Consider the following 13,821-nt stretch of genomic DNA (forward strand, 5'->3'; position numbering starts at 1 on the left):
CCGCTGAAGTGGTACCTATTTATCCACTTGCACTTTGACGTGCTTTTGAACTGCTAGGTTGGCAGGAGCTGGGACCGAGCAACGGGGGCTCACTCCATCGCAGGGATTCGAACCGCCGGCCTTCCGATTGGCAAGCCCAAGAGGCTCAGTGGTTTAGACCACAGCGCCACCCGCGTCCTTTTCTCTATATATATTGTTTTTAAAAAGCGGATCTGGGGCAGGAGGTGCAAAACTCTTTGCTCGCCTCGTAAAACTGCACAGAACACCTTTGCGCAACCGCCACGCATCGCAAGGAGGTTAGAAAATGCCTTTTTCTCCAAAGAATGCTTTTTCTTTTATTACCCACAATGGTAGCCATCGTATAAAAAAATGCTTGTTTCCGTTTTCTCGGCCCCAGTGTAGAAACCTGCCCCCCCCGCCCGCCCACCAGAGCCCCTCCTTCCCTGTTCCAACTCCCTCTCCCTTGAGGGGGGGGCGGGATAAAAACCAGTACATACATTATCCACTAACACAAGTAACCAACAGGGCGAGATAAAGCAGAGGGAGAAGCGGGGGGGGGGGGGAGCAGGAGGGTAATTTATGCTGCCGCCCCCCCTGTGCCCGCCTTCCTGGTCCCTCGTTTTTGGACTCTACCCCCGCCCCCCAGTCCTCCCTCCGAACCGGAGCGGAACATGTGCAGAGGGCATGTTCGGTGATAAGAAACTTCCCCAATCCCACCCGCTCGCCCTCCATCCCACCCATCCGTCGTGTGTCTCCCCCCCACCCAAAAAAATCCCCGCAACTTCCCCAACAGAACCAACCCGGAGAAAGGGCCCTCCGGAGGTCGGTTTTAAATACGAACGAAACAAAAATGAGAGACCAGGAAGAAGAAGAAGAAAAAGAAGAAAGCGGAGGGGGATTTAACTCGGGTTAAAAACGACACCCCCCGCCCCCCAAACGAGTCCGCTTGTTAAACCTCAATGAGTTCCAGTGACCTAAGGACACCCCCTCCCCGCTTTCCGTACACCCCAAATCGGATGTCTGCTGTCAAGCTGGAGGAGGCGTCGTCGTGCGTCCGGCCGTCCAAGTCGGTCTTTGGGAGGGTGTGTGTGTTGTGTGTGTATGAGTGTGTGTTGTGTGTGTATGAGTGTGTGTGTGAGCTCGTCACGCAGTGAGCTTGCAGTGGCACAACTCCTTGTACATCTGACGGCGCAGTTTCGGCATGTCCTGCTGGGTGAAGGAGAAGGGGAGGCCCAGCGCCAGGAATTTGGAATACTGGAAGAGAAAGGAAAGGAGGATCAGCAATATATACCTAAGAGTCCAATGGCCCGTCATCCCGGTCTCAAACTGGCCAGCCAGCTGTGTGTTAGGTGAGGTAAAGGACCCCTGGACTGTCAGCTCAGGTCAAAGGCGACGATGGGGTTGCGGCGCTCATCTTGCGTTCAGGCCGAGGGAGCCGGCGTTTGTCCACAGACAGCTTTCCGGGTCATGTGGCCAGCAGGACTAAACTACATCTGGCGCAACGGGACACCATGATGAGTGCCAGAGCGCACGGAAACGCTGCAGCGGTACCTATTTATCTACAGTCATACCTTGGGTTGAATATGTTTCAGGTTGAGCGTTTTCAGGTTACGCCCTGCGGCGACCCAGAAGTAACGGAATGCGTTACAGTGGTGCCCCGCAAGACGAATGCCTCGCAAGACGGAAAACCCGCTAGACGAAAGAGTTTTCCGTTTTGGAGGTGCTTCGCAAAACGAATCTCCTATGGGCTTGCTTCGCAAGACGACAATGTCTTGCGAGTTCCTGCTGGTTTTTTCCCCCTCCCCCCCCTTTTCTAAGCCGCTTATCAGCTGATCCAATCAGCAGATAAGCCGCTAAAAGCGCTAATAGCGCTAATCCGTCAATGGGTTTGCTTCGCAAGACGAAAAAACCGCTAGACGAAGAGAATCACAGAACGGATTCTTTTCGTCTTGCGAGGCACCACTGTACTTCCGGGTTTTGCCCCTCGTGCATGCGCAGACGCTCAAAAGGATGTCACGTGCATGCGCAGAAGCTGCAAATCGCGACCCGCGCATGCGCAGACGTGGGGTTCACATCCAGAGGTACCACTGTACTTGCACTGGCGTGTTTTCCAAGCAAGCAAGCGGGATTTGAGCAGCGATGCCGCGTTCCTGTGCTTTCGCCCCTGCAGTGCTCTTTTCTCGTCTCATTGGGATAAGTTTGCCATTCCTATAAAAGCTGCTCAGTTCTGTACGTAATCGGGACACCTGACAGATCGGCTCGGAAGACGGTCTGTTGTTGCCTCTTACTTGCCTTTTCTCTGCCCCCCCCCAAATCCCCAAAGGCCACAACCTTTATCGCCACACCCCCTTGATAATTTGGGTTGCCCTTCTCCTGAACCTTTCCCAAATGCGACCGCACCATTCTCTCTTTTAAGGACTTTAAATCGCAATGAATGCACTAAAAAAGAAAAAGCCCTGTGAGGGTCTAGCTCAAACGTTGCCACGTAGGGAAACTGGAAGGTTCTATCCACCTGCACATTGCAGGACAGCCTCCCTCCAGGGCTGGGACTGACTGTTCCTGCCACCTGGACACCCATCCCACCCCCAGAAAACGGCTTCTGAGATTCCGCCAGGCCTGGACTGACCACGCAAGTGTTTTGAAGCCTGTTGTTTTGAAGTAAAATCTTGCCATACGGGAGGAAGGCAGAAAAGCCTCGTGTGCTGCCCACAATACGAGCTGCAGTTGCTGCAAACAGAGGTTGCCTCCTCACCACCCTCTCTTTTATTTGCGGGAAGGGGGAATACTAATACTAATACTAATACTAATACTAATACTAATAATAATAATTTTTTATTTATACCCCGCCCATCTGGCTGGGTTTCCCCAGCCACTCTGGGCGGCTTCCAAAAGAATATTAAAATACTGTGATACATCAAACATTAAAAGCTTCCCTAAACAGGGCTGCCTTCAGATGTCTTCTAAAAGTCTGGTAGTTGTTGTTCTCTTTGACATCTGGTGGGAGGGCGTTCCACAGGGCGGGCGCCACCACCAAGAAGGCTCTCTGCCTGGTTCCCTGTACCCTGACTTCTCGCAGGAAGGGAAACGCCAGAAGGCCCTCGGAGCTGGACCTCAGTGTCCGGGCAGAACGATGGAGGTGGAGACGTTCCTTCAGGTATACTGGGCCTTTGAGGCCATTTAGGGCTTTCAAGGTCAGCACCAACACTTTGAATTGTGCTCGGAAACGTCCTGGGAGCCAATGTAGGAAATCCTGCTTTCTGGCTGCAAATTTGATGATGTTTATTTGCTTGAATGATTTGCATTTAATATTATTATTATTATTATTATTATTATTATTATTATTACTCCGCCCATCTGGCTGGATTTCCCCAGCCACTCAGGTCGGCTCCCAACACAATACTGTGGTACCTCGGGTTAAGAACTTAATTTGTTCTGGAGGTCTGTTCTTAACCTGAAGCACCACTTTAGCTAATGGGACCTCCCGCTGTCGCTGCCGGAGCACAATTTCTGTTCTCATCCTGAAGAAAGTTCTTAACCCGAGGTACTATTTCTGGGTTAGCGGAATCTGTAACCTGAAGCGTATGTAACTGAGGTACCACTGTATAACAAACATGATAAAACACCAAATATTAAAAACTTCCCTGAACAGGGCTGCCTTCAGATGTCATCTAAAAGTCAGATAGTTGTTTATTTCCTTGATATCTGAAGGGAGGGTGGTTCCACAGGGCGGGCGCCACCACCGAGAAGGCACTCTGCCTGGTTCCCTGTAACCTCACTTCTCGCAAGGAGGGAACCGCCAGAAGGCCCTCGGAGCTGGACCTCAGTGTCCGGGCTGAATGATGGGGGTGGAGACGCTCCTTCAGGTATACTGGGCCTCTGAAGCCGTTCAGGGCTTTAAAGCCACCTTTATGACGTTCACCTAAAAAGCAGTATGTGTACGCAGACATGCGCATCTGCCGACCCACCCCATGCCACCCTGGGCTCCTTTGGAAGAAGAGGAGGAGTTTGGATTTGATATCCCGCTTTATCACTACCCCAAGGAGTCTCAAAGCAGCTAACATTCTCCTTTCCCTTCCTCCCCCACAACAAACACTCTGTGAGGTGAGTGGGGCTGAGAGACTTCAGAGAAGTGTGACTGGCCCAAGGTCACCCAGCAGCTGCAGGTGGAGGAGCGGAGACGCGAACCCGGTTCCCCAGATTACGAGTCCACCGCTCTTAAGCACTACACCACACTGGCTCTCTTTGGAGAAAAAGTGGGATGTAGATTTAATTAAATGCATAGGGTTTTTTTTTGAAACGCTTAGAACAGCGGCTCACAACCTTCATGGGCACAAGGACTCCCTTTTAACCTCGCAGGCCTTCACATAATGATTTGTCGTAGCTTTACAGACTCTGTTAACAGCGAAAACACAGCCATGGTGTGGAAGGTTTTAAGGTGGCTGCTTGGCTGCCTTTCCAGACCCAAGTCTCCGGATCATTCTTTTGAAAGAAGTGCTTGGTTTTTGAAAAGGATGAGTTACAGTGGTACCTCAGGTTACATACGCTTCAGGTTACAGACTCCGCTAACCCAGAAATAGTACCTCGGGTTGAGAACTTTGCTTCAGGATGAGAACAGAGATTGTATGGCGGCAGCAGGAGGCCCCATTAGTTAAAGTGGTGCTTCAGGTTAAGAACAGTTTCAGGTTAAGAACAGACCTCCGGAATGAATTAAGTACTTAACCCGAGGTACCACTGTACTTGACATGTCAGAATGTCCCAGCAAGGAAGGTACTTCCATGTAGGAATTAATAGGAAAACTGCATGAGTCTGATCATCTCACACAGACAACAGATGCAACAGAGAAAGCATTATCAACCGGGGTGGGGTGAAAGCAGATCTTATATGTAAGATCAGACGCAATTACTGCATGGTTTGGTACTGCCCTTCCACACAGGGTCTTTATAAAAGGTAAAATGCCCTTCAGAGGGAAAATACAAGAGCAACATATAGCTCGCACGCCTGAATATTTATTTTTAAATCACCTCCTATCCTGAAAAGATATCTCACAAACTCAAAGTAACTGAAGGGCAGAGCTTTTTAAATATATGGCATGGATTTATCTCTTGCAGAAAGATTGAGGCACATGGCTGCATAGTGCCATCAGTTTATGCAGATTTATTTAAGGCTATATAGAACCTTTATTCCCTATAATAATGGAACTCACAGGTAGAGAAAACTACCGTATTTTTTGCTCTATAGGACGCACTTTCCCCCCTCCAATGAAGGGGAAATGTGTGTGCGTCCTATGGAGCGAATGCAGGCTCCTTGGCTTCAGCGATAGCAACGCGAAGCCTCCGAAGCGCAGAGGGAGCGCTCCCTCCAAGCTCCGGAGGCTTTGTGTTGCTTTCGCTGAAGTCTGGAGAGCGAGAGGCGTCGGTGCGCACCGACCCCTCTTGCTCTCCAGGCTTCAGGGATAGCCGCCTGAAGCCTTCAGAGCGCAGCGCGAATTCCCACTGCCTTCTGGAGGCTTCAGGTTCCTTTCGCTGAAGCCGGGAGAGTCTTGCTCTCCCAGCTTCAGCAAAAGTAACCCGAAGCCTGCGGAGCGCAGCGGGAACTTGCGCTGCGCTCCGAAGGCTTCAGGGATAGCCACATGCAGTCCCTCCGGCAGGGAGAGGCTGCACGCGGCTATGGCTGCTTTAGCCCCGCACAGCCTCTCCCTGCTGGAGGGGTTGCGCACGGCTATGGCACAAGCCAAGACAGTGAGTGGGATGGATCCCGCTCGCTGTCTTGGCTTGTGCCATAGCCGTGCGCAACCCCTCCAGCAGGGAGAGGTTGTGCGCAGCCTGTACGCTGCTCTTTGGAGCTGGAGGGGGAATTTCCCCCCCCCTCTAAAAACTAGGTGCGCCCTATGGTCCGGTGCGCCTTATGGAGTGAAAAATATGGTGTGTGTGTGTGTGTGTGTGGCTTATATGTCTTTATTATCTGTAAAGGAAACCACTGTGCGAGCCAATACTTTACTATCCCTTCGAAGTTGCCCTGGCTCTTTATAAATCTGTCCTTCCAGGCTGTGATGCTTTCTGGTTTAAAATTTCCGATTCTTTCTTTTCTTCCTTTTCGCCTAGGCAGCCATAAGAACATAAGAAGAGCTCTTGGATCAGGCCAGTGGCCCGCCCAGTCCAGAATCCTCACAGTGGCCAACCGGATGCCCATCGTGGGAAACCCGCAAGCAGGATTCGAACACAAGAGCCGCTCTCCCGCTCCTGCAGTTTCCAGCAACTGCTACCCAGAAGAATTGGTGCCTCTAACTGTGAAGGCTAGCAGCCATCAATAGCCCTCCCCACACCCTCCACAAATTTGTCTCATCCCCTTTAAAGCCATTTAGGTTGGTGGCCATCGCTGCGTCTGGTGGGAGGGAGTTCCACAGTCTAACCCTGCGCTGTGTGAAGAGGGACTTTCTTCTGTCTGTCCTGAGTCTCCCCAGCATTCAGCTCCCTTTGGTTTTCCACCACCTGGGCACCATGAATGTTTATGGCCAAGGGGACCGGGGGCAGCTGATGGATAAGACGAGGGGAAATTGCACCTTTCCCCCTCTGAAAGCCATAAAGTGTCTGTTGCTTTTTGGGAACCTCAAGACCCCTCCTGCCCGCCCCCCCCCGCCTCACCTGCAAGACGAAAGCGCCGCAGTCGCTGTCGTTGTTCTGCCTGGCGATGTTCTGGAAGGAACGAAAGGGAGATCGGGTCAGGGCGAGGAGGGAGAACAGCAGAACGAAATGGCTATCCCTCTCCTGGCAGGGAGGTCTGCTTTGCAGTCCCGCTCTGGGTCACTGGTTCCCTCGACCGCTTGGAAATCAAGAGAGACCTGTACAAAACCTGCCCCCCTGATTTCCCCTTTTCTTTTCTTTAAAATTTTTTATTCATTTTTCTTTTTCATTCATTACGCATATCTCATCATAGCTGTCAACTTGCAGATTTGAAAATAAGGGATCAGCAGCCAAAATAAGGGATTTTCAGGGCACAGGTATGTTCAGCTTCTGAGCCAAAGGCAGAAAGCCCAGCCAGCAGCCAAACGAAGCCTCAAGCGGTGGTTCCCACAGCGCAGCAACCCGGCAAAGGGGATGCAGCAAGGAAAACCACCGTCCCCTCTCCGCTGGGAAGCGCTGAGCAAAGGCGAGTCCCCAGGCAAGGCGGCAGATTTGATCGGCACAAGGCATGCAAGCTCCACCCCCCAGTCGTTCCCAGACTCCTTATTGGGTGAGCAACGCAGCCAAGCAACACAGCTGGAGCCTCCCTCCTCCCTGGCCGGCAGGGAGGGAGGGAGAGGAGCTGCTTCCTTTGAAACCCGGGAAATTTAAGGGACATCATCCAGAAGGGACAGCAGCGGGACACGGCGCTGGGATGAGGGACTGTCCCGCCAAATAAGGGATGGTTGACAGCTATGCATCTCATATTCGTAACATTTGCTACGCATTCCTTCCTCCCTCCCCTCCTGGGCTTCCCCCAACTTCCGCTTCTGGTTTGTTTCTCTTTTCACCCCCTTTGCTGCCTCGACACCCCACTACATGTGGGGCTTTTTTGGGGGGTCTAACCCTGGCACTCACCCCCACAGCTCAAAAACCCCGGTGACGGTCATCTTTCAGACGGGCGACTCGCACCACGTCGCCATTTCCCTTCGCAGATAAACCGGAAATCCTGCCGATTTCTCTTAAGAGCATTCTGCGTCGGTGCAAACCCTGGTAACACCATTCTTTGTGCTAATCAGCTGTTTTTGGCCCAGTTATTACGGGTTGGAAGGGACGGGGGTGGCGCTGTGGGTTAAACCACAGAGCCTAGGACTTGCCGATCAGAAGGTCGGCGGTTCGAATCCCCGCGACGGGGTGAGCTCCCATTGCTCGGTCCCTGCTCCTGCCAAACTAGCAGTTCAAAAGCACGTCAAAGGGCAAGTAGATAAATAGGTACCACTCTGGCGGGAAGGTAAACGGTGTTTCTGTGCGCTGCTCTGGTTTGCCAGAAGCGGCTCAGTCCTGCTGGCCACATGACCTGGAAGCTGTACGCCGGCTCCCTCCACCAATAAAGCGAGATGAGTGCTGCAACCCCAGAGTCGGTCATGACTGGACCTAATGGTCAGGGGTGCCTTTAACTTTTTATTGCAGGTTGGAGCATGGGCATAGCTCCATTCTGCTCCCTCCGCTGAGCTAATGGGGAGGAGAGATACTACTCACCATCTGAAAAACCCCTTTCCATCCGTCTCTGAAGTCCGGACGGTTCTTCTTGTCTGCTTCGGCCTGCAGATATCTGCAGATGTGCTGGGGGGGCAAGGAAAACAGGCGGGTTTTGAGTGTGAGCATGTACATTGGGAAGCGTGGTCCATTTCTCAGCCTCCTTCCTAAAGGGCAGGATAGCTAGACCACCCTCACCCCCTCCTCTCAAGCCCATTATGTTTTTGTGCATGCTGGAAGCTGCCTAGAGTGGCTGTGGCAACTCACTCAGATGGGCAGGGTACAAAAAACAGAATTATTATTACTATTAAACCACTTGCAACACTGCTACCCTTGAAGCCAAGGCAGCTGCCTACCAGCTCCATCAGGGACGCAGGATGAGACCCTCCCTGCCCGCAGACTGTCTGGCTAGAGTGGTGCATGCTCTGGTTATCTCCCGCTTGGACTACTGCAATGCGCTCTACGTGGGGCTACCTTTGAAGGTGACCCAGAAACTGCAACTAATCCAGTATGCGGCAGCTAGACTGGCTGAAACCACATAACACCAGTCCTGAAAGACCTACATTGGCTTCCAGGACATTTCCGAGCACAATTCAAAGTGTTGGTGCTGACCTTGAAAGCCCTAAACGGCCTCAAAGACCCAGTATCCCTGAAGGAGCGTCTCCACCCCCCATCGTCCAGCCCGGACACTGAGGTCCAGCTCCGAGGGCCTTCTGGCGGTTCCCACCCTGCGAGAGGTGAGACTGCACAGAACCAGGCAGAGGGCCTTCTCGGTGGTGGCGCCCTCCCACCAGATGTCAAGGAAATAAATAACTATCTGACTTTTAGAAGACATCTGAAGGCAGCCCTGTACAGGGAAGTTTTTAACGTCTGATGTTTTATCGTGTTTTTAATGTTCTGTTAAGAGCCACCCACAGTGGCTTGGGAAACCCAGTCAGATGGGTGGGATATAAATCAATCACCATCATCATCATCATCATCATCACCATCATCATCAAGCCCTTAAGGCACCGTCATCCTAGGAGGCCCATCCAATCTTCAGTCTTTGGCCTTGAGAGTCAGTGTGAGTGCTGAATTAGGAGCAAGGGGACCCGGGTTCAAATCCCCAGCCGGCCACAGAGTTCGCTGGGTTCGACCCTGGGGCCTGTCGCCTTCTCTCAGCCTAACCCACCTCACAGGTTTGTGGGGCTCCTTGCTTATGGCCCAGCCACCCAGGCCTTTACCTTGGGGCACCGCCGGTTGAGGGTGCGCTGGGAGTCCAGGTACGTGATTTTCTTCTGCTTCACTTCCACGCAGATCAGAGACCAGTGGACCTCCAGGTGGATTGGAATGAGGAGGAGCTCCTTGTTGAAGATGTCCACCTGTTTGTTTGTTTTTCCAAATGTTTTTTATCCATTTAATAATAATAATAATAATAATAATAATAATAATAATAATAATAATAATATTTTTATATCCCGCCCTCCCCAGCCGAAGCCGGGCTCAGAGCAGCTAACAACAGTAAAACAATACAGCATTCTAAAATCAATTCACAATAAAATCAGTTTAAATCAAATTACACAAATAAAAAACACAGACAGAAAAGACAAACAATACGAACAAATTCTTGTCATAGCCTTATTTTTCTAAACATTGTTAGGTGGGCTTCCCCAGGTCCCACCTATCTGATTTTCATTTTACTTCATCTTTAGCAGTTTACATATATCATAACCATCTTTTTTTTAAAACCATACTTAAAATAACTTCACATAAATATCACTTACAAATACAGTGGTGCCCCGCAAGACGAATGCCTCGCAAGACGGAAAACTCGCTAGACGAAAGAGTTTTCCGTTTTGGAGGTGCTTCGCAAAACGAATCTCCTATGGGCTTGCTTCACAAGACGACAATGTCTTGCGAGTTCCTGCGGGTTTCCCCCCCTCCCCCCTTTTTCTAAGCCGCTAAGCCGCTTATCAGCTGATCCGATCAGCAGATAAGCCGCTAAAAGCCGCTAAAAGCACTAATAGCGCTAATCCACTAATCCGTCAATGGGCTTGCTTCGCAAGACGAAAAAACCGCTAGACGAAGAGAATCACAGAACGGATTCTTTTCGTCTTGCGAGGCACCACTGTAATACTATTTTAAAATACCCTGTCTTCTACTTCTAACCCTACAGCCTATATCCACTTCCAAAGCTATTCTAAGGTTTAAATATTTAAGATGTCCACCTGTTAAGGGGCTGGGTCAGACTGGGTCAGACTCAGCAGCCCCTTCCCAAAAAGTTATCCTCTGCCTCCACCGTCCCCTGAGGACCTCAAAGGGTCATCCAGTCCAACCCTCTGCGTTCCCTCCTCTTGGATGTTCGGCAATACAGGAAGTTGCCTTGTATGACCTCAGATTTTCGGAGCCTCCAGCTCAGTGCTGCCAGCATGGACTGGCAGCAGGGGCTCTCCAGAGTCCCAGACTCCGGGTCTGTCTCTGTCCTACTCAGACGCACGCTTTGGGGATTGAAGATCCCTTTGTGAAAGCCAGACCACTGGTTCATAGGAACACCGGAAGCTGCCTTGAACAGCGTCAGACTGTTCGCCCTCCTAGCTGTCATGGATTGGCTGGACATAGAGAAATGGTGAAGGGAACTAGCTGGGGGATCCCCAAGTGAAGAAGGCTCAGAGCAGTGTTAGAAACTGAGATATGAAAGCTAGGAGCTCAATGGCACCTTAAACCTAGGTTATGGGCACAACAACGGAACGTCTAGGTGCGCTTTTTCTTTATATCAAGAATACAAAGCTGGAAACAAATGAACGGCAGCTAAAATATTATGTCCATTTTTCAATGTTACACATGCAAGAAAAAGAATTCTGGAATGTAATTTATGATGGGCTAAAAAAATGATTAAGGTATCCTTTATTAAAAAAACAACAACGGAGGCTTTTCTCCTAGGGATACTTGGCCCAGAAATACCAAAAACTGCGGGAGAAATATTCTTATATACTACTGTAGCAGCAAGAATACTTCTCTGAGTGAATTGGTAAGGAGAGAAAGTCCCAACTGGCGAAGTAAGTTGATGGAATTTGCAGAGCTGGCAAAAATGACAGACAAGTTGAGAGGTAATACTGAACAAACAATTATAAAAAAATGGGATGTGTATAAAAAGTATCTAAAAGATGATTGTACTAACATAAAGTCAGTGGCAGGACTTGAATGACTTCTGTGAAATGATGGATAATAACGAGAGAGGATATTAATGATGATTAAAAAGAAAACGGTGACTAACAGTGCACCAGATAAAGTAAGCAGTAAATACATGATGGGGTGCCAGGAAATCGTTGCGAATCTAAGAAGAATGGATAGTGAACAAACTATGTGGTTTTCTTTTTATATGTTTGTTTTAATTGTGTGTGTGTGTGTGTGTGTGTGTGTGTGTGTGTGTGTCTGTCATATCTTTTTAACACCAATAAATCTGAAGCAGCATTTCAGAAAAGCTTGAATCCAAAAAAAAAAAAAAGTTTGTTTTTCACATGGTCTAGTCCTTCAACTGCCCACCCCCCTAATATTCTTAAGATGGTCTCTTCCCCAGTCTTCAGAGAGTAGCTGGAAGTGGGGAGGCAGAAAAAGGTCCTCCTTGCCTTCCACCCCGCAGTTTTAATCTGAAATCTCAGGCGCAGGATTGTGCCCAGAGCTCAGAAATGTCTTGTGTTAATGAATTTCCCTGTCGCAAATCGTGCCTAGAACAACGGGAGTTTCGAACACTGGCTCAGAGCCCTGAGATTGGTGATGGGACAATGATGAGTGGTTACAGGGAGAAGCCTGGAACGAGGAGGTGTTGAGGTAACAGGGTTTAGGGAGCAGGGAAGAGTCTGTGGCAGAGAGCAGTCCAGAATCAGAGCTGAAGGAGGAGAGGAGGGAGGCCGAGGGGCAGAGAGGAGTCCGGCTGGGGAAGAGGCACGGGTGTCTTCTGCTACAACCAGCTCCCTTCCCTGCTTGTCTTCCAGGACCTGAAGAGGGCGGAGGAGAGGTTGGCTGCTTACAGATGCAGTCTTCTGATCGCCTGGGGAAATGTCTACGTCTATCCCCACGCAGGTGACGCTGTGGGTTAAACCACAGAGTCTGGGACTTGCCGATCAGAAGGTCGGCGGTTCGAATCCCAGCGACGGGGTGAACTCCCGTTGCTCGGTCCCTGCTCCTGCCAAACTAGCAGTTCTAAAGCACGTCAAAGTGCAAGTAGATAAATAGGTACCACTCCGGCGGGAAGGGAAACGGCGTTTCCGTGCGCTGCTCTGGTTCGCCAGAAGCGGCTTCGTCATGCTGACCACATGACCCGGAAGCTGTACGCCGGCTCCCTCGGCCAGTAAAGCGAGATGAGTGCCGCAACCCCAGAGTTGGCCACGACTGGACCTAATGGTCAGGGGTCCCTTCACCTTTATACATACACAATGGGACGCGGATAGCGCTGTAGGTTAAACCACAGAGCTCAGGGCCTGCTAATCAGAAGGTCGGCGGTTCGAATCCCTGTTGCTCGGTCCCTGCTCCTGCCAACCTAGCAGTTCGAAAGCACACCAGTGCAAGTAAATAAATAGGTCCTGCTCCGGCGGGAAGGTCAATGGCGTTTCCGTGCGCTGCTCTGGTTCGCCAGAAGCGGCTTAGTCATCCTGGCCACATGACCTGGAAGCTGTAAGCCGGCTCCCTCGACCAATAAAGCGAGATGAGCGCCGCAACCCCAGAGTTGGCCACTACTGGACCTAATGGTCAGGGGTCCCTTTTCCTATCCCCCTGGAGAGGAGGGGACTGAGGCAGCTGTGGGGAAGGTGGGGGATTTCAGTCTCAGCAATTAATCCATGACCTACCAGGGATGAGCGGCTGTGTTCATTAGGCCTGCCGCTCAGCCAAGTCCGTGCAGATTGTGTTCTTGCTAATGAGGAGTCAGCTTCAACTTGAACAGTGCTATTTGCTGCCGGCTCCCTTCTGACACTAGCTCAGCAGCAGCTCTGCCAGATTTCAGCAGGGAGTCCCTCCCAGCCATACCTGAAGATGATGGCAGGAGTTGAACCCAGGACCTTCTGCTTGCAAGGCCACTCTACCACCAATCTACGGCTCTTCCCTGGCTCTGTGTTTGTCAATTTTGGGTATCCAACTCCCTTCATCTCCCGCCATCTTGGCCCACCCAGACGCTTAGAATGTGGGTGTATTTTCTATTCTCTTTTTAGTCTATTGCTGATTTTATCTTCTGAACATTTCAATGGTTGCTTTCACTCTTCTTACTGGTGATTTTATTGTTTCATTCTCTTCGGAAACCCCTCTGAGGCCTTCCACCCTGCCTAAATCGAGTGGTGTATAATTTATTTGTTGTGTTTTACTAAACAATAAATAAATCTGCACCCCGCCTTTCGCTCTCTGCTCCTCCACCCTGCGAAAAGCACCGGAACAGAGAATTATTGGCAGCCACTCACATTTTTGGTCCAGCGTTTGACTCCCTCATACCCCTTGGTTCGTAGCTTATCGTAGAAAAAACTGTTGAAGAAGTGAACCTGGTGGAAGAGAAAACAAAGTCGCTTTGGGTCCATGAAAGAGGCGGCACGGTGTGGGGCCGAAGGGGAGGGAAGCGCCAGGGCAGGAAGCAAGTCAAAGCAGCGGGAAGAGGGTGGTGTCA

At 50.6% G+C, this 13,821-nt stretch overlaps 1 protein-coding gene across 1 annotated transcript in view; it reads right to left on the bottom strand.

Moving 5' to 3' along the window:
- Window positions 1–309: 309 nt before the first annotated feature.
- The window catches only part of SENP3 (SUMO specific peptidase 3), a 37,761-nt gene continuing 24,249 nt past the window's right edge, over window positions 310–13,821 (bottom strand). Inside the window, exons 7-11 of the mRNA XM_083472616.1 lie at window positions 13,622–13,699; window positions 9,419–9,556; window positions 8,199–8,282; window positions 6,642–6,692; window positions 310–1,254 (exon numbers count right to left, since the gene is read on the bottom strand). Of these exons, the coding sequence (XP_083328742.1) occupies window positions 1,144–1,254; window positions 6,642–6,692; window positions 8,199–8,282; window positions 9,419–9,556; window positions 13,622–13,699 (462 nt within the window). The 3' untranslated portion in view covers window positions 310–1,143. The remainder of the gene's footprint in view (window positions 1,255–6,641; window positions 6,693–8,198; window positions 8,283–9,418; window positions 9,557–13,621; window positions 13,700–13,821) is intronic.

Source organism: Podarcis liolepis (assembly GCF_965112155.1).
Source record: "Podarcis liolepis genome assembly, chromosome: 13".
Taxonomy (NCBI): domain Eukaryota; kingdom Metazoa; phylum Chordata; class Lepidosauria; order Squamata; family Lacertidae; genus Podarcis; species Podarcis liolepis.